The sequence below is a fragment of the Trichoderma citrinoviride genome (genome assembly GCF_003025115.1).
Source record: "Trichoderma citrinoviride strain TUCIM 6016 unplaced genomic scaffold BBK36scaffold_12, whole genome shotgun sequence".
Classification (NCBI taxonomy): Eukaryota; Fungi; Ascomycota; class Sordariomycetes; order Hypocreales; family Hypocreaceae; genus Trichoderma; species Trichoderma citrinoviride.
In genome coordinates this window covers 866,881-889,401 of record NW_020194720.1, presented here as the reverse complement: position 1 = coordinate 889,401, position 22,521 = coordinate 866,881, and the positions used below count along the sequence as shown (strand labels likewise).

The 22,521-nt window shown below is 56.2% G+C and overlaps 5 protein-coding genes across 5 annotated transcripts; 4 read left to right on the top strand and 1 right to left on the bottom strand.

Moving 5' to 3' along the window:
- Positions 1–211: 211 nt before the first annotated feature.
- On the bottom strand, positions 212–1,327 carry BBK36DRAFT_1143551 (hypothetical protein; the record flags this gene model as incomplete). Its single annotated transcript, XM_024893603.1, has 4 exons — positions 212–474; positions 574–697; positions 891–1,088; positions 1,196–1,327. The coding sequence occupies 4 exons, from the start codon at positions 1,325–1,327 to the stop codon at positions 212–214; spliced, it is 717 nt and encodes a 238-aa protein (XP_024747163.1).
- A 3,428-nt stretch (positions 1,328–4,755) lies between these two features.
- Positions 4,756–11,225, top strand: BBK36DRAFT_58101 (glutamate synthase; the record flags this gene model as incomplete). Its single annotated transcript, XM_024898297.1, has 3 exons — positions 4,756–4,934; positions 4,998–5,038; positions 5,101–11,225. 3 exons carry the CDS (start codon positions 4,756–4,758, stop codon positions 11,223–11,225), a joined length of 6,345 nt encoding a protein of 2,114 aa, XP_024747162.1.
- Positions 11,226–12,563: 1,338 nt separating this feature from the next.
- On the top strand, positions 12,564–14,940 carry BBK36DRAFT_58727 (SPX-domain-containing protein; the record flags this gene model as incomplete). Its single annotated transcript, XM_024898314.1, has 3 exons — positions 12,564–12,832; positions 12,875–13,248; positions 13,313–14,940. 3 exons carry the CDS (start codon positions 12,564–12,566, stop codon positions 14,938–14,940), a joined length of 2,271 nt encoding a protein of 756 aa, XP_024747161.1.
- A 1,351-nt stretch (positions 14,941–16,291) lies between these two features.
- Positions 16,292–19,545, top strand: BBK36DRAFT_1136214 (hypothetical protein). The gene is given in 6 exon segments (XM_024892906.1): positions 16,292–16,604; positions 16,617–16,839; positions 16,855–18,034; positions 18,164–18,345; positions 18,445–19,313; positions 19,414–19,545. 5 exon segments carry the CDS (start codon positions 16,627–16,629, stop codon positions 19,499–19,501), a joined length of 2,532 nt encoding a protein of 843 aa, XP_024747160.1. The 5' UTR covers positions 16,292–16,604; positions 16,617–16,626; the 3' UTR covers positions 19,502–19,545.
- A 1,681-nt stretch (positions 19,546–21,226) lies between these two features.
- BBK36DRAFT_1143547 (aquaporin-like protein) lies at positions 21,227–22,299 on the top strand (the record flags this gene model as incomplete). The annotated part of the gene is made up of 2 exons (XM_024893602.1): positions 21,227–21,463; positions 21,622–22,299. The coding sequence occupies 2 exons, from the start codon at positions 21,227–21,229 to the stop codon at positions 22,297–22,299; spliced, it is 915 nt and encodes a 304-aa protein (XP_024747159.1).
- Between the last annotated feature and the right edge of the window lie 222 nt (positions 22,300–22,521).

Here is a 22,521-nt window from a genome sequence, read left to right as displayed (position 1 = left end):
GTACATACTCGCGTGAGGCGTCCAACCATCTGTGATGCATTTCACCAGTGATCTGGAACAAGGACACACCCCCCTCCCTTGCCCCGCCATCTGGCTCGGGAAAATAGGTAGGCCCTGGTTAATTGGCAGAGACGGCGGAAGGAATAGGCGCTGTTGCATTTTATCCTGACTGAGAAGCGTGATGCACGCAAAGAGTGGACATAAGCCTGGTTCAATTGGTACGTTGCGAAATGCAGACCCTCCAATATTGCCTCAGATGGAAGTGGCCTGTTTTTGGGAGCAGGCTGGCAATCGCGATGGTGGCGGATGGTCGAGTACGCCTTGAGGTTGTCTGTTCTTCTGCGTCCTTCAAAACGATAGAGCCGTAATGTTGCTCCTCTCCTAAGCCTCGGTAGGTCACAGTAAAGATCTTCTTGTTCAGAGCCAACTGCTCGTTACAAAACAAGCTCCTTGGAGGCACCTCTGGCAGCACCTCTGGGGGTACGTGCAAGCAGCAGGGCCATCACCTCATTTGGATGTCACCATGACTTGTGCGGGTGCAACCATGGAGTACGGAGTCCTCGTACTTCGTACTTGCACTTGCTCCTCCAGCTGCCGGGCAGAGCACCTTGGATGTCTCATAAACGAGACCATCTGCCTCTGTGGCAAGCTGGCTCGTATCAGCGTTCGAGTAGCCCCAGGCTATGGCTGCCACTATCTGTAGGTAGCGTTAGACGTTCGGGCGACGGGCCGGCAATCTTGGTTGGCCTGAGATAAGGACGACAGGCCAGCGGCTGGGATGCTGATTGGCTGCAGGCGCCAGTTTTATGATGTCGATTTTTTGAGTGAGCGTGGCCGAAGTAACCACCACGCAGCCAGATGGATGGGTCGTCCCGTCAGTAGGTACATACGAGCAGCTCGCCAGGATGTGGCATCGCGTCCCTTAGAATAACAGGCAATATCGATGCGAGACGAACCAAATGGGGTTGCATCGAACAGGAAGGGTTGCCAGAATCGTGCCTCTCATCGACGTCGTGCATGCTGCAGGCGTCGAAGCCTAGTGCCTTATTGGTCGACGAGGTTTCCACGACGGCCATCGTTCGAAACGGCTGTTCTCCGGGTTGGTTCCCTGCGGTCCTCTCTCGTCTCAATGCAAGTGAAGATGGCGCCGCTGGCGCGGGCAAAATCCATAAAAGCAATCTGCGGCCCAGCACACCCGGCTGCTGTCTGCAGCGTCCGCGCATGCCCAGCCCCGGCTCTGCATCCTCATCTTGTCCACATTGTCCATCTTGCAGCCAGAAACTGCAACCGACCTTTCTGTTTCGGCCGTGTCGAGCACGAGTGACATGGCTGTGGCACGTGTGGCTATGACGACGAGAAGCCGCACAGACTGCCTCGCACATGGCACCAGCTTGAGGGGGCTCCCGTGTCCCCGAGAATGGGACACGCACCAACCACGCCGTGACTCGACATCCCCTTGTCCTAGTAGGGTAGTTCTCTTAATGGCGCTGTTTGGGCAAAATTGCAATGGCGCTGAGCAGTCGATTGCTCTGCCGTCTTGGGGGTCAGTCTCTCCAGACGCCAGACGGCATGGTGGCGTTTTAGGGTCTCCGTTCCATCAAGAGCAACTGTGCCGTTGGCGTTGAAGCTTGAGCGCGACATCGGCCACGCAGGGGCCAGGCTTTGGAAATGGTCGGCCGTGATTGGCGGTTCAGCTAAGCTTCAAGCCGTCAGCCACAGATCCTCGTGTGCATCTGTCGAAAGTGTGTAGGGATAATCCCTGCACGAGAGCAGAGATGCTGTGGGGTTGGAAGGGAACCCTGCCGCATTCGGGCATTATTAGCCCTCAGATTTCTCTTACACAAAGCGTGTTGCAAACCAAATGTCTCGACGACTGGATAAGCCTGTCTCTGGTCATCGAGATATGCTGAGACGAGCGTCAGCCGCCATGGAGCCAACCAGAGGGCCGGGAATTAGTCGCAGCTTATTATTGTGACAGCAGGCGATGAGGCGAAGAGAAAGGAGGGGCCTTTGGGGCCTCTGCATTGTGTGGCCATTCGCAAGGAGGCAGTCGGGCGGTTGCAAGAACAAGCGACGGCATTGGAAGAAGCTGCTTGGCACGGCCGAAATTATTGCTCACAGCCGTTGTGGATCAGAAGTGATGGGAAATTGCCATCCATACGGCCGTGTCATTTCTCGACGCCGTGTCTCCCGATGGACGAGACAAACAGCAGTTTTGTGCAGGTAATTCGAGGGTAATGAGAATAGAGCAGCGAGTTTCCTGGGGGTAATAGCAAGATTTTTGAGGGTAATCGATACCCCGATTGGGAAAGTCGGGATGGAATTCGGCGTTGGTGCCTCAGGCTGATTACGTACCTGCCGGCACAGACGATTCCAGACAACGCCAAAGAGACGCTTCATCCAGGCTTTCTTCGACCTCAGATCATTGTCGGAGAAGACCGGGTCTGCGTAAAGGGGCAAGATGCTGAGCAATTGCCTCAGGGGGGTTACAGCCGAGGGCCAATCCTCGCTCGCCTCAGTGGAAGAGGTGACGTGCCGAGCCGGAGATCCCTCAGCTGCATGCTTGAAAGCCAACAACACCAGCAATACAATAGTGCAACTTCAATGTATGCGGCGGCTCTTCGCCTTACAAGCCAATGTGGTTGATATTACAGTACCAGGCCCTTGTCAGGACCCCGAGGCTAGCGCGGCGTCTTCCCTGGTTGCCTGGCTCTTCAGATGCTGAGGCTCGGACTGACATCAGCGAATTGCAGGCTCGACGGTCCTTCCGCCTCCGCGCATCGGCGCTGCGCATGCACAAGCACGACGAATGGAACCGTCCTCCCGCGTCCCCATATTCTCCAAAGATGAGATCCGACCAAGCACGAAGCACACACGCAAATTGCCTGTGCCTTCTGCCTTCAACGCTGGCACACACCCCCGGAGCTTGCGGTGTTTTCTGACATGTGCTTCTGGGGCCATCACGGAGGGGCAGATCGGTCCGCAGCAAGAGGCCTTGGAGTTCGTCTCTAGCCCGGAGGCGCTACGACGCACGCCAGTCAAAACGCCGCCATTCAGGCGTTTGGTGTTGCGCCATCCTCGACGCCCCCCACTGTCGGCTGCGACTTTCGAGCACTAATCCTGGCAGGTTGGATTGGTTAGCAGGACGCTCGACTTAGGTTTCTGCTTCTTTTCGTGGCCGACGCTCTGCTCGGACCACCTGCGAGATCCATGGCTTGGCAGAGACACACGCTTGATGAGATGCTCATGCCTTTTATGGGGGCACGCCGGGGAAACTGGGCAGACGGACGCCTCCATCCTCCATCCGTTGTCCCTAGAATAAAAGCTGCCGCCTGCCCTCCCTCCCCCATCCAACTCTGCTTCACCTCCCTCCTTCTTTCACGTCAACTCTCTCTCTCTCATTCCATTTCGTGGCTTGCTGTTCATCCACCAGAGCGCAAAGCGCCTCCTAGATACCAAACGAACATCTGAAGCCGGTAAGTTGTTGATGCTGACGATTAACTTTACCCCCCCTTTCACCTGTCAAATGCTTTTCGACGTCCCCGAGCTCCCCTCCTCAGTTTCCTTACCCCAAAAGCAAGTGCGAATACAAGAGAGACACGGGTTCAAGTGTCTGCCGGCGCCAACTTTACTTCGACTTGGGGAATTCGAACATTCGCCCAGCTTACCAGAGGCTTTGGCGGCTTCTGCGGAGAGAGCTTTGCAATCAGCATTTGCCACACCCAATGGATGATAAGCGCTGTTCGAGCTCAATTGGGATGGAAGGCCACGATTTCCAAAGAGAAGGGAAAAAACAAGGTTTTTTGAACAGATGTCTGAACGATTCGGCGCAATTGGAACTGGCAGACGATCATCCGTCCTGCTACGTCTCATTACGCCATCTGGACTCCGATCATCCTCGCTTGAACTTCTCACGGCCGAATGGCTCCGGCGAGTTGTGCTTGTGCGATGGACGGCATAGGCTGCAATATTGGGCAATAGTCCTCTCTCTCCCCGCTTCCCGCAATTCCGCAGTTCGCTGCAGACGTGCAGAAGCAGTTGCAGACGGGACACAAAACGCAACGTTGTCACCGGCTGCGTCCATTCGGCGCCTCTCTGCCGATGACGGCCGCCTGCAGCAGCGGTCCATGTCGAGTCCAGACACTCGGGCGCCAAGCGGCCGCAAATGGCCTGTTTTGTGGGCGTGAGGGGCATCGTGGGGGAAATTCCCGACACGAGCGTCATCGTCTCACATGCTGTTGGCCGCGCGAACGCTTAAAAATTGGAATTGCCCATTGAGGGCCGCCGCCGGGGCTCTAGTAGGGCTGCGAGTGCTAAGTTACAGCGCGAACAAGCCCCCCCTGCAGCGCCCAGCAGGGCCCCCACCCGCTGTGGCCGGCTCTCGCCTCAGCGCTTGCAGCTCCAGGTCTCGTCTCGTGCAACCTCATCGAGTGATGATGACAGGCTCGGCAACGAACGGCATCGGAGGCTGTTCGTCGCTGCATTGAACTGGAACGCCTCTCTTCTCATCTTTTCTTGCTCGCTATCCATCTCCCTGCACATCAGACATTGCTTTTCTCTTTCACAACAGCTTCTGTGCTTCATCGCTAACGCGGAATTGCTTCGTTGACAGGTCTGTGCTGAGCGCAGATATTACTCCTGTCGTCCCTACGCCACGTACGATACGACATAGCTGCGGGCACAAGCTGCTGCCATCTGCTGCCGTCCCCGTCCAATCGTACCGGATCATCAATAATTGACGCATCCTCGCCTAGCATGGGCTATCTCGAGGACTTCGACGACCGACAAATTCACCAAGACGCCGAGAAAGAGGAATACCATCCGTATGAGTACCAGGCGGACAACAATGACTCGTGGGCTGGTGCCCTGCCGGTGAAGCAGGGTCTGTATGACCCGTCTTACGAAAAGGATGCTTGTGGTGTAGGCTTTGCTTGGTAAGTTGCCCTCGCTCCTCTCACGATGGTTGTAATCCGGCCATGCTGACCCGCGAATTCCAGCCACATCAAGGGCAAGCCTAGCCACAAGATTGTCAGCGATGGTGAGTTGCAGCCATTGGAGCCATGCCATCTAAGAGATGCATTTCTAACCGTCCATCAACAGCACGAAACCTCCTGTGCAACATGACCCATCGTGGTGCTGTGGGATCCGACGCCCGAGATGGTGACGGTGCTGGTGTGATGACATCCATCCCACACAAGTTCTTCATCAAGAACTTCGAGAGAGAGGAGAACATTAAGCTGCCTCCTCTGGGTCAGTATGCTGTTGGAAACCTGTTCTTCAAGCCCGACGAAGAGACTTTCGAAGAGTCCAAGAGGCAACTGGAAGATGTTGCTGAATCGTTGGGTCTGCGGGTTTTGGGATGGCGACGGCCTCCTGTTGATTCCAGCTTGCTTGGTCCCGCGGCCAAGTCCCGCGAGCCCATCATTGCTCAGCCCTTCGTTGTCCTTGCCTCAGCATACGGCACCGGCAATGCCCCCGAGGTCACCGACCCGGCCCAGTTCAACGAGCGACACTTTGAGCGACAGCTCTATGTGCTCCGGAAACGCGCCACGCACACCATCGGCCTCCACAACTGGTTCTACCTGTGCTCTTTGTCAAACAAGAACATCGTGTACAAGGGTCAGCTTGCCCCTGTGCAGGTTTACTCTTACTACCACGATCTGGTCAACGCCGACTACGAGGCTCACTTTGCTCTCGTTCACTCGCGTTTCTCCACAAACACATTCCCCTCTTGGGATCGTGCTCAGCCGCTGCGCTGGGCTGCCCACAACGGTGAAATCAACACGCTGCGAGGCAACAAGAACTGGATGCGCGCCCGTGAGGGTGTCATGCAGTCGGACATTTTCAAGGAGGAGCTGGAAATGATGTACCCCATTGTTGAGGACGGCGGTTCCGATTCCGCTGCCTTTGACAACGTCCTCGAGCTGCTCACCATCAACGGAGTGCTCTCTTTGCCCGAGGCCGTCATGCTCATGGTTCCCGAAGCTTGGCAGGGCAACGAGACCATGGACCCCAAGAAAGCTGCCTTCTACGAATGGGCTGCTTGCCAGATGGAGCCTTGGGATGGCCCCGCCCTCTTCACCTTTGCTGATGGCCGCTACTGCGGTGCCAACCTCGACCGAAACGGTCTGCGACCTTGCCGATTCTACGTCATGGACGATGACCGCATCATCTGCGCCTCTGAAGTCGGTACCATTCCCGTCGAGCCCGAGTCTGTCATCCAAAAGGGCAGATTGCAGCCCGGTAGGATGCTGCTGGTCGACACCCTGGCCGGACGAATCATTGACGATGCTGAGCTCAAGTCTGCCATTGCAGACCGATGCGACTTCCGCGCATGGCTTGACAGCGAGCTCATCACCATGCCCAAGGTTCTGGAGGCCCTGGAGGCCAAGCTTGATCTGTCTGCCAAGCCCGACGAGGCTCGCTTCCAAGAGGACCCCCTGATGCTCGCTTTTGGCTACACCCACGAGCAGGTCAGCTTGCTGCTTGCCCCCATGGCCGCCGACGAAAAGGAGGCTTTGGGCTCCATGGGCAACGACGCTCCCCTGGCATGCTTGACTGATTCGCCCCGTCTCCTCTACGAATACTTCCGACAGCTCTTTGCCCAGGTCACCAACCCGCCCATTGATCCCATCAGAGAGTCCATTGTCATGTCACTGGAGTGCTACGTTGGGCCTCAGGGTAACCTGCTCGAGATGGATGCTTCTCAGTGTGGCCGCCTCCTCCTCCCCAGCCCCATCCTGTCCATTCCCGAGTTCAATGCCATCAAGAACATGTCAACCCTTTACCCCGAGTGGACTGTCAAGACGATCGACCTCACATACCCCAAGTCCGAGGGAGTTGAAGGCTACCTGAAGCATCTGGATGTAATCTGCAAGGAGGCCACCGCGGCCATTGAGGCTCGCGACCGCATCATTGTCTTGTCTGACCGAGGAACATCTGCCGATCGTGTTGCCGTGTCTGCTCTGCTGGCCTCTGGTATGGTCCACCACCACCTCGTCAGCAACAAGTGGCGATCAATGGCCGCGCTGGTTGTCGAGACCGCCGAAGCTCGCGAGGTCCACCACATGTGCGTTCTGCTCGGCTACGGTGCAGACGCCATCAACCCTTACCTCGCCATGGAGTGCATTCTCAAGCTTAGCAAGGAGGGTCTTCTTAAGAAGAAGCTGTCGGACGATGAGCTCATTCGCAACTACAAGCACTCTTGCGATGGTGGCATTCTGAAGGTTATGAGCAAGATGGGTATCTCTACTCTGGCTTCTTACAAGGGTGCTCAGATCTTTGAAGCTCTTGGCCTTGACGAGTCGGTCGTTGAGAGGTGCTTCAGGGGTACGGCTTCCCGTATTCAGGGTCTTACCTTTGAGCTCATCGCCGAAGATGCCTTCCGATTCCACGAGCTTGGCTTCCCTTCGCGCTACACTGTTGGCATCAAGGCTCTTCCCGAGTCCGGTGAATACCACTGGCGTGACGGCGGCGAGGCCCACGTCAACGACCCAACCGCTATCGCTAACCTGCAAGATGCAGTTCGCGCCAAGAACGACAAGTCGTACGAGGCCTACTCTCGAAGCGAGTACGAGCAGATCAAGTCTTGCACGCTGCGTGGCCTGCTCGACTTCAAGTTCGATGAGTGCAAGCCGGTGCCCATTGACCAGGTCGAGCCATGGACCGACATCGTCCGACGCTTCTGCACAGGCGCCATGTCGTACGGCTCCATCTCCATGGAGTCTCACTCTACGCTCGCCGTCGCCATGAACCGACTGGGCGGCAAGTCCAACACCGGTGAAGGTGGTGAGGATCCCGAGCGATCCGAGCGACTTGCGAACGGCGATACCATGCGCTCTGCCATCAAGCAGGTCGCCTCTGGACGATTCGGTGTCACGTCTGCCTATCTCGCTGACTCTGACGAGCTCCAGATCAAGATGGCACAGGGTGCCAAGCCTGGTGAGGGTGGTGAGCTGCCCGGCCACAAGGTCTCCAAGTCTATTGCTCGTACTCGACACTCGACTCCCGGCGTCGGTCTCATCTCGCCTCCGCCTCACCACGACATCTACTCCATCGAGGATCTCAAGCAGCTGATCTACGACTTGAAGTGCTCGAGCCCTCGCTCCCGCGTGTCTGTCAAGCTTGTGTCTGAGGTCGGTGTCGGCATCGTTGCCTCTGGTGTGGCCAAGGCCAAGGCTGATCACATCCTCATCTCTGGCCACGACGGTGGTACCGGTGCTTCCCGATGGACTGGTATCAAGTACGCTGGTCTTCCCTGGGAGCTGGGTCTTGCCGAGACTCACCAGACTCTGGTTCTCAACGACCTGCGTGGCCGTGTCGTGGTGCAGACTGACGGTCAGCTCCGAACCGGCCGAGATGTTGCCATCGCCTGTTTGCTCGGTGCTGAGGAGTGGGGTTTTGCTACTGCTCCCTTGATTGCCATGGGCTGTATCATGATGCGCAAATGCCATCTGAACACCTGCCCCGTTGGTATCGCTACCCAGGACCCTGAGCTGCGCAAGAAGTTCACTGGTACCCCCGAGCACGTCATCAACTTCTTCTACTACGTCGCCAACGAGCTTCGAGCCATCATGGCCAAGCTGGGCTTCCGAACCATCAACGAGATGGTTGGCCGTGTCGAGGTCCTCAAGATGCGCGAGGACTTGCGCACCAAGAAGACTGCCAACATTGACCTGTCTCTCCTGCTGACACCAGCCCACAGACTCCGGCCTGGCGTCGCTACTTTCAACGTCCGCAAGCAGGACCACAAGCTCTACGTCCGATTGGACAACAAGCTGATTTCGGAGGCTGAGTTGACTCTCGACAAGGGACTCCCGTCTCGAATTGAGTGCGACATTGTCAACACTGATCGTGCCATGGGCACTTCGCTGTCGTACCAGATCTCCAAGAGATATGGTGGCGAGGGTCTTCCGCTTGACACTGTTCACGTCAACATCAAGGGCTCTGCCGGCCAGTCCTTCGGTGCGTTCCTCGCGCCAGGTGTTACTCTCGAACTGGAGGGTGATTCCAACGACTATGTCGGCAAAGGCTTGTCTGGTGGTCGTCTGATTGTCTACCCTCCTCGTTCTGCCGTGTTCAAGGCTGAAGAGAACATCCTGATCGGCAACGTCTGCTTGTACGGAGCGACAAGTGGTATTTGCTACTTCCGTGGTGTCGCTGCCGAGCGATTCGCCGTCCGCAACTCCGGCGCCACGGCCGTTGTCGAGGGTGTCGGTGACCACGGTTGCGAGTACATGACTGGTGGACGAGTTGTCATCTTGGGCAGCACTGGCCGCAACTTCGCTGCGGGCATGTCCGGCGGTATTGCGTACGTGCTGGACATTAACAAGGACTTCGTCTCCAAGCTCAACACCGAGATGGTTGAGTACGGTCCCCTTACGGACCCCGTTGAGATTGCCTACGTTCGCGGTCTCATTGAAGACCACCACCACTACACGGGCTCTGAGCGGGCGGCACGCATCCTGGTCGACTTCAACCGTGCCCTGCCTCGATTCGTCAAGGTCCTTCCTACGGACTACAAGCGTGTGCTCGAGGAGGAGGCTGCCAAGGCTGCCGAGGCCAAGCGTGCCGAGTATAACCTGCCTGTTATCTCTGGGGTACACTCCAAGAAGGAGGACAAGGCTGCTAAGCTCCAGGATATGGAGGAAGCCATTGGCGACAGCTCGGCCGAGAAGAAGAAGAGGGCTCTGGTGCTCGACAAGACCAAGGGCTTCATGAAGTACGCCCGCCGTACCGAAAAGTACCGCTCTGTCAACACCAGAATCAAGGACTGGGCCGAGATCAGCTCCCGTCTCGATGAGGACGAGCTCAAGTACCAGTCTGCCCGTTGCATGGACTGCGGTGTCCCCTTCTGTCAGTCAGATACCGGCTGCCCCATCTCCAACATCATCCCCAAGTGGAACGAACTTGTCTTCCAGAACCAGTGGAAGGACGCGCTCAACCGTCTGCTCATGACCAACAACTTCCCCGAGTTCACCGGCCGTGTCTGCCCCGCCCCCTGTGAGGGAGCTTGCGTGCTGGGTATCAACAGCGACCCTGTCGGTATCAAGTCAATTGAGTGTGCCATCATCGACCGTGGTTTTGAGATGGGCTGGATGGTGCCTCGGATCCCCGAGGTCCGCACTGGTAAGAAGATTGCCATTATCGGATCCGGTCCCGCTGGTCTGGCCTGTGCTGACCAGCTCAACCGAGCTGGCCACACCGTGACCGTGTATGAGCGCGCCGACCGCCTGGGTGGCCTCTTGATGTACGGCATCCCGAACATGAAGCTGGACAAGCGTATCGTCAAGCGCCGAACCGACTTCATGGCCGCTGAGGGCATCAACTTCAAGACAGGCGTGGCCATTGGTGCCGAGGGCCAGCCGTCGCTGAAGGACCTCAAGGCCAGCCACGACGCCGTCGTCATTGCCACAGGTGCCACCGTTGCCCGCGATCTCCCCATCAAGGGACGCAACCTGGAGGGCATCCACTATGCCATGGAGTTCCTGCACAAGAACACCAAGTCCCTGCTCGACTCTCAGCTTGCGGACAACTCGTACATCTCGGCCAAGGGCAAGCACGTCGTCGTTATCGGCGGTGGCGATACCGGCAACGACTGTATCGGTACTTCGGTCCGCCACGGTGCCAAGTCCGTGACCAACTTTGAGCTGCTGCCTCAGCCTCCTGATGAGCGTGCCAGCGACAACCCTTGGCCCCAGTGGCCCCGAATCTACCGCGTCGACTACGGCCACACGGAGGTTCGCCAGCACGACGGCAAGGATCCTCGAGAGTACTGCATCATGTCCGAGGAGTTTGTCGACGACGGCAGTGGCAAGGTCAAGGGCATCAACACCGTCCGTGTCGAGTGGACAAAGAACCCCAGCGGCGGTTGGGACATGAAGAAGGTTGAGGGCTCCGAGCAATTCTTCCCTGCCGACCTCGTCCTGTTGGCCATGGGCTTCCTGGGACCCGAGGCTCGCGTTCTCGGAGACGAGATTGAGAAGGACGCTCGCAAGAACGTCAAGACGGCGCCTGGCAAGTACAGCACCAATGTGGAGGGCGTGTTTGCTGCGGGTGATGCTCGCCGCGGCCAGTCTCTCATCGTTTGGGGCATCAACGAGGGTCGCATGGCGGCTCGTGAGGTTGATTTGTACCTGGAGAACTGCACCAACTTGCCGGTGACGGGTGGTATTGTCAAGCGGACCGCGCAGGAGATTTTCACCAGGATTGCCGCAGCGCACTAAGAGAAACGAGTTATGAAGCATGGTGTTTCTCTTTGGATATGTAACGAGTACATGTAGTGATTAGCATATTTCGTCCTTTTTTTTTTCAGTTCTATTTCAGGTGTATAAGGTAGTTTTAAGCAATGATACCATAGCCTTTATTATACTCTTGATGCCTTTTCACTCGGTGACTTGTTCTCAGCCATTGGTTACTATGAGGCTAGCCGTTCATCTACCAGTTTCAATTGGGCCAACCCACGTCCTCACAGCTTGCAATTGATCAATTAATACCTACCTGGGCTACACCTTAAGTCGTATCAAAAAGTCAATTGCAGTTCCCTCCATCATCAAATCCTTCAATCTCATCTCGAATGTCACCTCGTCTGGTCCAATCGGCTCAAGCAATTCACCTTGCGGGGCAGACCTGCGTCATTTCGCCGTTTTAGCGCCCATGCCTTTTGTCTGTTTTCGGGCAAGATGAAGTTGGGTACACGTGCCTTTTACTGGAGCGGTGATAGGCTCAACTGCCTGGCACTCTTGAACAACAGCCGAGCCTGGGTAGGTAGTACTACCTAAGGTACCTTGAAGCGCACTGGGAAAGGATCCATCAGGAGATGTACTTATCAGATTGCACCTTTGGAGTGTCTAACTTACCTAATACCTAGTGTTAAGCCAGTTTCGCCATTGTGAAGAATCGCCAGCTGGGGGGGCCGGGAGTGGCTTTTGGGCGAGTTGAGGTGAGGTGAGGTGAGGTGAGATGCCGGACGTTATTAGGTGAGGCTTCAGGTCTGTAGCAGCAGAGAGTTACTTTAGTGCTGTGGATCTGGGTTATAGTGGATGTAGCGGTGCATTAGCGGATAATGGGCAAATGGGCTAGCGGCAGAGCTCCAGCTTTCATTTGATCGCAGCTTGAGAAAGGCCTAGAATAGACTGCACGTGTGGCGGATCCAGCCCAGACCGAGCTTGTTCTTGTCCTTCTCCGTGCTTCGTCACTAGAATTCGTCTCTTGAAAAGCGCTTCCTTTGCTGCAGTACTCGGCATTATCCTGGCCTCTTGACTCAAGGCCAATTGGGACCAAGACATTGTTAGTAATATCGCTGTTCCCCGGCATATTACGTAGCGGCATCGCTCCGTTGTTTATTTTCCCTCCTCAAACTCTTTCTCCGTCTTCTCCAGCCTCGCCTATCCGACTCAATTGCTAGCCGACGAGGAAGTTTCACCGCCGAAAGAGCTCGTGCACACTCCAGCCTCGACCGAGACGATACCCATCGAGCGAGAAATCGAACTTGTCGAATCCGCGATTCCAATCCCCTCTTGCTTGCATCACGGGGCAGAACGACGTGATACGAGACCGGCGACATGCGTTTCGGAAAGACCCTCCGCGAGTCGATATACCCGCCGTGGAAGGACAAGTATGTCGACTACGGCAAGCTGAAGAGCATCCTGCGGGAGGACCAAAAGGACGACGACGCCCCCTGGACCGAGGAGGACGAGAGCCGCTTCTGCGACGAAATCTTCAATGTCCAGCTCGAAAAGGTGGCCCGGTTCCAGCAGGAGCGCTTCGATGCCCTTAAGCAGAGGGTCGATGCTGCTTTTGAGAAGCTCAAGGAGTACGCGCCGCCCGCGGAGTCTGGCGCCGGTGCGGACGCTGCTGATGCTGGCGAGGGTAGCAGCTCCAGCAAGCCGGGTCTCAGCCGCGAAGAGCTGGCTGCGAAGCTCAGGGAGCTTGAGGGAGAGCTCGATGACATTACCAATGAGGTCAAGGCCTTGAAGAAGTATAGCAGCATCAACTACACGAGCTTCCTCAAGATTGTCAAGAAGCATGACCGCAAGAGAGGAGACCGCTACAAGGTGCGGCCGATGATGCAGCTTAGCCTGGCTCAGCGGCCGTTCAACTCGGAGCAGGGATACGCGCCTCTGTTGAACAAGCTGTCCGTCATGTACTTTGCTATTCGGCAGCAGTTGGAGGAGGGTGATCAGGTGCCGCTTGCCTTGGATGCCTCGGCTGAGACGCACAATGGCGAGCGATATACAGCTCACAAGTGTAAGTGTGCTTCGGCTTGCGGATTTTGCATCATGAGTTCACTTTGCTAACGTGCAATTGGCAGTCTGGGTGCACCCCGACAACTTGCTCGAGGTCAAGACGCTCATCCTTCGCCGACTCCCCGCTCTCGTCTACAGCGAACAGTCTGCCAAGGAGCTGGACGGATCCGACTCGCCTTCCATCACCTCGCTCTACTTTGACAATGAAAAATTTGAGGTGTACTCCGAGAAGGTGGAGCAGAAGTCACAGGTCACTTCCCTGCGTCTGCGATGGTACGGCCAGCTGAGCAGCAGGCCCGAGATCTTCGTGGAGCAGAAGTCGGCCGATGCAAGCGGCAACAGCGAGGAACACAAGTTCACCATCAAGGACAAGTACGTCAAGCAGTTCCTCAATGGAGAGTACACGGCGGAAAAGGCGATACAGAAGATGGAGAGGATGGGCGAGTCTCCGGAGCAGATCGAGGCCTACAGGGCGACCGTTGCCAGGGTCCAGGAGTTCCAGCAGAGGAAAAAGTTGATGCCGGTGCTGAGAGCCAACTACGTCCGCACTGCCTTCCAGAAGCCCGCCGACGACCGCGTCCGCATCTCCATCGACACTGATCTCGCTTTCATCCGTGAGGACACGCTGGACAAGAGCCGCCCCTGCCGAGATCCCAACGAATGGCACCGAACGGATATTGATAACAGCAACATGAAGTATCCGTTCCAGAACATCAACCAGAGCGAAGTGTCCAAGTTCCCCTATGCCATACTGGAGATCAAGCTGAAGGAGGACGGCAACCGCAAGCGGCCATCCTGGATAGAGGACTTGATGGGTTCCCACCTGGTGCACCCTACTCCTCGCTTTTCAAAGTTTGTCCACGGCGTTGCCTCGCTGTTCGACGACTACGTGAACAACCTGCCGTTTTGGCTTGGTGACTTGGAAACCGACATCCGCAAGGACCCTCAGAAGGCATTTGAGGAAGAAGAGCAGCGCCGGGCCCAGCGCGCCGACGACGCCATGGCCGTTGGAAGCCTCATTGGCACCGTGCCTAGCTCCTACAAGGTGGCTCAGAGCTCGCCCGTTGGCAAGTCATATCTCGCCGATCGCATGGCGGCTGATGCCAAGGCGCATCTGTCCCGCTCTCTGCGGCAAAAGACGTCGCAGCCTCCTCAGGGGCAGGAAGAGGAGGGCGAGAGCAGCTCCAGTCAGTCTCGATCAGGAGGATACGGCACCTTGTCATCGGTCCTCCCAGGCCTGTCACTCTCCAAGTACGCCATTGCGAAACGAGCTCGTGCTCATGCTCCTCTCCCCGAGGGCGTGGTGGAGCCTTCGCAATGGATCAAAAACACGGGAGAACTCAAAGTCGAGCCCAAGGTGTGGCTGGCCAACGAGCGAACGTTTCTCAAGTGGCAGCACATTGCCATCCTGCAGGGCACTCTGGCCCTGGCGCTGTACTCGGCTGCCGGAGACAACACGATTGCGCAGTGGATCGGCATTGCGTACATTGGCATTGCGGGCTTTGCGAGCGTCTGGGGCTACGGCGTGCTGCGGACTCGCCGGACCATGATCATGGAAAGGAGCGGCAAGGACTTTGATAACATGGTTGGACCGGTGATTATCAGCGTGGCCATGATGATTGCGCTGATTGTCAATTTCAGTCTCCAGGTAAGACGACGCTTGTTTGTCATGGGCGTGTCGAGTGAAGGCTAATAGTTGACGCAGTACCAAAAGGCTTTTGCCAAGTTGAAGGATCGTGACGCGGCCGTGCCGATTACGGACGAGCTGGTGTAAGCTGGCGCATGCGTGCATCTTGGATATGTGTTTTTCTATACCAGCGACGAGGTTGGAGAAGCCCGTGATTGTGTGTCGAGCTTCTTAGCAGACTTATCAGATGGTATAAGTCTCTGTACTTGGTCTTTGTTCTGTCCTGCCGTGGCAGGGAGAGAGCGGTTGTCGTATCCTGTTGTTTAGCGATGTCGATAGGACTGCAAAGTGTTTTTGAACTACAAAGTATATACTCTATAGGGAGGACATGCGTTGTATTGATGTTCTGAAACTGTAATGAGCGCTGCTTGAGGTTGTGGAAACTGGACTCAAAGATATTTCCCGGTGCTGTGCTGCGTTTAACGAGCGGTGTTCCGGAAGGTCGGTGATGATGTGATGGCGACGGTGATTGGAGCGTGAAAAGAGCCGGGGGGTTGGAGGATGATCAGGGTGATATTCCGTGTCTTGGTAGGGGGGATTATATGTATCTCGTAATACCATGTCTCTTTTCTGTTCGGTCTTGTTCCCCTTGCGAGACTCCGGCTTTTCCTCTTTGGGTGCAGCGTTTATGTGCAGCGAGCGGTAAGGCATGCATGCAGTTGAAGTCGCATTGCAGAGGGACCTGTCATGTTGTTTGTATGGGGGAACATGAGGATGTTTTTGGTGAGCTTCGTGATTTGGATGGATGTGTCCTCGGAGCTGTATGTGTTCTTTCCTTTCTTCTTGTTTTCGCAGGTCCATGAATCAATGTGAGGTTGAAGAATTTGAAGTGATGGGTTTGGTGTTTTAGTACCTAGTAATGCTGGAGGTGATGCAGGGAGGGTGTATGCGGTCCATCGTTTTGACGCAGGTATGGATGGATGGACGGATGGATGTGCATTGTTTGCGTTTACTACTTACAGACGGGATGAGGGAGTAACAGATGAATGTGTATCTTTTGTGATTCAGAAGACGGGTATCCTTGGCTATAGTATCTGTCTTTCCCTCCTTTTCTTCTATTCGTGCCTTGTGAATCATGGCAAACAGCTGGAAAGCAAAGCCTTGCTGTAATTCGGTGGTAGTGCCAACTGGAGATGCTGGTCTCCGGTAGGCGCGGGCGGCTATTGTGGCATCCATGCCATTGTTCTACTTGTACGTCCTGCCTCAACTATTTTTTTCTTCTCCTCTGCGCCCCCCTTCCCTTGTTTGACAATCGATTTTGCCTCAAAAGCATCTGCCTTTTCCATCCTCTTCACCATCTCTTCTCTCCTCCCTTTGCCTCGCGACCAACGAGGAACCTGTTGCGACTGCATAGCAGGGAGATTCAGGCGCGTGACAGCGCTGAGCGAACCTCTCGCCTTACCTGAGGCCCCGGAATGAATGCGCCTACCAGAGAATGAACGTGCCATCGACGGAAAGCTAAGAAAGGAAGCCAACCAAGCACAGGAAAAGAGGCCGGCCATGCGCTGTTCTCTCCTCACCAAACCCGGGCGATTGACCGACTTTTCGTGAGGACTAACGCTTCTTCTCTCCTCTCACTTATTTTACGACGCGCAGAGCGCTATTGGGGGAGAGTGAAAGAAAAGGGCTTAGCTGAAAGCGGACGTGGGTGGGCTTTCGCATGAAGTGACGGCAAGGCAAAGCAGAGCAGCGATGGAGCAGAAGAAAGAAAAGTCGAGGTTCTGGGGAGGTCTGTTGCGCGGAGAGAGCTTGATGAAGCGAGGCTCGAGGGTGGTGCGCAAGTATCAGGACCTGCTGCGCGGAGAGGCGCGCGACGACGTGGAGGGTGAGTGGGAAGACGACAACGAGGACAGGGAGCTTCATCAGCCGCCGCAGCAGTTACAGCAGTTACAGCAGCAGCAGCAGCAGCAGCAGCAGCAATACGACGAACAGGAGGAGAGGCAGCGGCGCAGGCTGAGTGAGGGCAGCAACAGCATCGTCGTTCCCCATCGGGAACTGCCGCGCAGGCGGCGGACGATTGATGGCGGGAGCGGTAGCGACATCCTTCAGAGACGCTCGCCCAGGGCCTCGGCCACGAGGCGACGACCCGACGAGTCGCTATCTGGACGACTTCAGTCGGGCTTTGGCAGGAAGCGAGACAGCGGAGCCGATGTCAGCGGCAGCAACGACAACACCGCAGCCACTGCTGGCGATAGGGGCAAGAAGGTCGCAGAGCCGTCGGCGGCAAATGGAGGCCAGAACCCGCGATGGCCGCCGACGGCAGTGTCGAGCCTCGAGGAGCTGCCCCATAGAGATGCCCTCGAAATGATTGCGCACGGGGCGCCGACCTTCAAAGGCCGCAAGAAGGCCATTCCTTACGCATCGGACCAGCACTATGCGCTCTACGTGACGAGCACCAAGACCCGGAGCGGAGGCACCGACGTGGCGAGGCCAAGCGACGCCATGTCGCATCTCATGACGATGAAGGTACAGGAGCACGGCCACGTGTCGTACCCCTGGGAGACGATAGAGCAGCCTAGCTATGCCTTCTTCTACGGTCGTCTAGGCGGCACCATCACGCTCAACCAGTGGGCCTCTGCGGCGAGCAACATCCCAGCCAAGATTCCGCTGAGGGACTCGGGTGTTGTGCCGCGGCCGGTGAGCCTGGAGCAGATCTTTGCGCGGCTGATGGACCTGCAGCAGCTAGGGCTGGAGGACGACGACTTGAGTCTGCTGTATCGGTCTCTGTACAAGCGCTTCTTGCGAGACCCCGACAAGCTTCTGAGCCCGCACAAGACGCTGGACAAACAGATTGCTGACCTGATCATGGCCCTGTCGCGGCCGGACTGGATCGACTACACGGAGCCCAAGAACCAGGTCGTGACCCGCTTCATATTCAACGGCTCTACCGAGGAGGGCCGGGAACAGTATCTCAAGTTCTTTCACCAGCTGCTCCTCAGCCTCGAGCTGGACCTACGCATTCAGTCCCGGCATCACGATGACTGGGCCAAGGAGAAGCTGCTGCAACAGATGCCTCCTACGATCAAATGGAACCTGGCACTTGCGAGGCGGTGGCGGGAGAATGTTCGGATCGAGACGTACGGCGATTCTCCTCAAGAAGGTATGTATCACGTTGCATATTGCTATTTTCCCGAGTGAGAAGACTCGATTTGTAGATGGAAGAGATGAGCGCTTGTGCTCGTGTGATGAAGGGGTAACAGAGGCACGAAGCTAAAGTGTATCTTCCTAGTGAAACTGCGGTACAAGCTGAAGAAGCGGCAAGTGAAGCAGCTCAAGAAGTTTGCTCAAATCATGAAGTGGCCCAATCTAAGGGATACAATGGAGTCCCTGCGGCAAAAGGACGAGGACTTTTCTCTGGACTCGATAAGCTCGGATGCGTTTGCCTACTTTAGCGGACTCGTGCTTCCTGGTGTAAGTGAGCCTCTGACATCACGGCAGGAGGACGATGAAGACGAGGAGGAGGGACTGTGGAGATAAGGGGTAGTAATTACTTTTGCTAACAAGTTGCAGCCGACATTCTCGTTCCTCATCATGAACACGCTCATCGATCTAGATCCTGATCCGGCAACGAATGAGCTGGCCCTGCTTTCTCACATGCACCCACACTCTGGCTTCCAGTACCGTAATAGTCACACGTACTGGTCGGCAAGCTGCATTGTGGGCAAAGTGCTGGCGCCGACGTGCCACTCGGTCGCAGGCTGGGTCGGGCCTTGCAGGCCAACGTCAGAGCTTGGCCGGTCTCAGATTGCCCGCATCCGAACCAGGCAGCCCAAGCAGCGAATGACGCGCGAGGACGTCGAGACGATGAGCACGCGGTCCGATGCGTTAGGCCCGCGGGCAGACGCATATCCCGTGCGCGAGTATAAGCTGGCGACGCTGGACAGCGAGCGATACATGGTGGACGCCGTGCGGATGGAGCTGCTGAGCTTCAAACCGGTTCCTTCTGCTACGGGGCGCGAGAGCAGCGCTGGCGGCCCTCGGCTCTTTGATGCCCAAGCGCAGTTTGCCATTGATGGCGTGTCCTGGCCGCTGCGGCTCATGTACGATGTGAGCTTCGTCTCCGCCTGGCCGTGTGCGGACGGGCCGCATCCCCTGTTCTACGACTACGAGTACAAGCTTGTCAGGGCGGACGATATCGTTCGCATCCGCAATTGGTCCGGCTTGTACGGGGGAGACGGCCAGCACTCTGGGCCCAGTAGCACGGCCTCGAGCCCTCCACCGGCGGCCGACGCGGTACATGCCGTGGTCGATAGGGATGTCGACGATGAGAAGGTGCTCGTGGTGGACGCGGTAGGGGTTCGTGACAACGAGGTGCTGGCGAGGGCCTGGTGCGCTCACTGGGGGCTCAGCGCAGTCGTGGCGGATATCCACAACACTTGGTATGTCCGACGGATCGTCCATCTCCTTGATTTCCTTCGTGTACGGTTTCACTTGGGCTTTTTGACTGATGACTGACTGACTGGGCCTTGGGGGATACAGCATGGCGTGTGCTATCCGAGAAGCATATGCGGCAACACTAACAGTCGTGATCCTGGCCGAGGACCACTCACACGACAATGACGAATAACGACTTATGAAGTTGACGGATGATACGAAGCAGTACCTTTTTTTTGCTTGATTCTTTCTTTTTTTAAACTCTTCTCACTGTGTTTTTATATGTTGCAACTATTTCGCGGGGAAGGGGGACGAGGCTTGATGAACGATTCGGCAGTCTTGATGCTGTGCTTCACACTTGCAATATGAGCATAAAGGACCAGAACGAGGTTGGTTTGGCGCCGTCTCGTGTGATTGGGCGGGACAGTGCAGGGCCAAGACTGACAGCCGTTGCTTGGACGCCTTGATTTTGATTGCGAAGGAGTCGGCAGTTTTGATTCTGAGAAGGAGATTGGTGTGTGTGTAAGCACAGCATATACTCGGGGACGTTGATGAACTTGCCGTGCGAACTCGAAAACACGCCATCTGTGCTTTTGCCACGGCGATGGCCTCAACGGATTGGGCTGATTGCAGCGATGCTGTGCCATGCGAACGAACGGGCGGCTCCGTGGATACCCGGCGATGGTTTCGATTTGATACGATACGCTTCGATTTGATTGAAATTCTCTGACGCTGTGTTTCTGGACATTTGGCCATAATACGTGATGGGCTTGACATGGGGATGGAGGCTTAGAAGATGTTGAAGTGATTTGCCCGTATTGATGGCCGATGTAGTCCAAGCCATGGACGTCACCTTGCAGGAACGGGGAAGCGATTTACACTCGGAACAACCCTTTTACAGCGGAAGACTGCCTCAAGGGGACTTCTGGGGATGGGGCTGGGGGCGTTTTGTAGGCTGAGACAAAGTGAAATCATGGATCACGTATAAGCCTATTCCATCAGGACCCCTTTTTGCCTTGAAAACTTGTAGCTGTTACGAGTTTTGATGATGATGTTGATGATGAAAAAGCGATCTTTTGTTGATGTGTGTCTGTGCTTCTTTGTGCCGTGTCCTGCCGTCCTGCTCCGTCTTTGGAAGAAGAGGTATCACGGTATGGTCCTATCCGGATTGCATGTCAGAAAAGAAAAAGGTTCGTTACACTACACAACGCCCCTCCCCGTAACACCGTAAGAGGCAGTCCTGATTGTGGTTGTTTGCTGTTACTTTTTTTCTATCTCCTGCCCATGCAATCCGTTGTCTTCTGCTGCTGATGCTGTGTCTCACTTTATCTCCAAGGAATTTCAAGCCTTGGCGAAAAGGAGGGGGAGAAGAGAGGAACAGACGAAAGAAGAAAGGCCAGGTTTGTTGGAATAGAGAGACGGGTCGTAATTGGGGCCTTGTGCCCCAGTTGACGTGAGTGGGCTTTTTTGACGTTGTTGTTGTTGTTGTAATGTTGTTCGCCCCGTCGTGGCGGTGATGCCGTGCATGTTTTACGTCTTTCTGGTGAGACATTCGGAGGTTTTCCGCCTCCCGATGACTTCTTGGGGGAAGACAAGAAGCAACGGTCGAGGGCATGTAACATGTACGTAGTTTTGCTTCACCTTTTTCTTTTCGTACGAGTACATTTTGTACGATGGGCGATGAGCAGCAGTGGCGTAACAGTGGAAAAGGTGTGTATAAGAAGGAAGGGGAAAAACTGGCTTTTGGGGGGGGCCGTTGATCAGGGTTCATAGCAAAAGAAGGATATAAGTCTCCATGACTTTCTCTTGTCTGGATCAAAAGCCCATCACTTTACCTTTTTCTTCGAGAATCACAAAATCAACATTTTACGAAAGCACAATCACAACTTATCTAAGCATTAGTTGAGTTGCCCTCATCATGCCGAACCGCCTGTCGGGCTCCTTCAAGACCGCCCTGGTCGTCGCCGTGGGCGAGTTCTGCGGCACCTTCATGTTCCTGCTGCTCTCCTTCATGGGGGCGCAGACGGCGCTCAACACCTCCGGGGGGTTGCTGGACGCCTCCACGCTGCTGTACATTGCGTCGTCGTTTGGGACTGCGCTGGCGGTCAATGTGTGGGTGTTTTATCGGGTCACGGGAGGGATGTTTAACCCTGCAGTAAGTGATCTTCTCTTTCTTCTCCTTCTCCTTCTTCTTCTTCTTCTTCTTCCTCTTCATCACCATCCTCCTCCTCCTCATCATCAATTGCCCCCCCCTTGAGCCCTTACCTGGATAGCTGTGATGTATGGAACAACATGCTGACGACGGCGCATCAGGTCACTCTGGGCCTCGTCCTGGTCGGAGCCGTCAAACCCATCAGAGCGCTGTACATCTTCCCAAGCCAGCTCATCGCCGCCATCGCCGCCGCCGCCGTGACGGACGGCCTCCTCCCCGGCGCCCTGGGCGTGACCAACGGCCTGGGCAGCGGCACGAGCGTCGTCCAGGGCCTCTTCATCGAGATGTTCCTGACGGCGCAACTGGTGCTGACGGTGTACTTCCTGGCCGTGGAGAAGCACCGCGCGACGTTCCTCGCGCCCGTGGGCATCGGCGTCTCCGTCTTCATCGCCCACATGGCCGGCACCAACTTCACCGGCACCGGCATCAACCCCGTGCGGTCGCTGGGCCCGGCCATCGTGACGGGCCACTACCATGGCTACCACTGGATCTACTGGCTGGGCCCCTGCCTCGGCGCGCTGCTCTCGTTTGGCGTCTACAGCCTGCTCAAGGTGCTCGAGTACCAGATTGCGAACCCGGGCCAGGACGCCGGCGACCCGGAGGAGGCCAACGAGGAGGCCCTCGCCGCGGCGGAGATGGGCACCGAGGGCCTCGCCATGTTCAGGAGCAGGAGCCGGAGCGGCAGCACGGCGCCGGGCGGCGTGGGACTCAGGAAGGACCTGCGGCGGGGGTCCGCAGCAGACGGGGGGAGGCCCGTCAGTGCGGCCGAAGCGGTCTGAAGCTCTCTCTCTCTCTCTCTCTCTCATCGCGAGAGACTTGTGTGTGTCTTTTTTTCTCTTCTTGCATGGGGCGGCTCTTTGTGACAAGTTATGCTGTTCTTCCCCAGTCTGTGTCACGCAAGGAGAGACATGGCGGCTTTTGTGCTGGGTGCACCACAAACGGCTGGTGGTTGATTGCGGGCATCCGTTTTAATTCGTGCTGGAGAGGGGACGTGGGAGGTG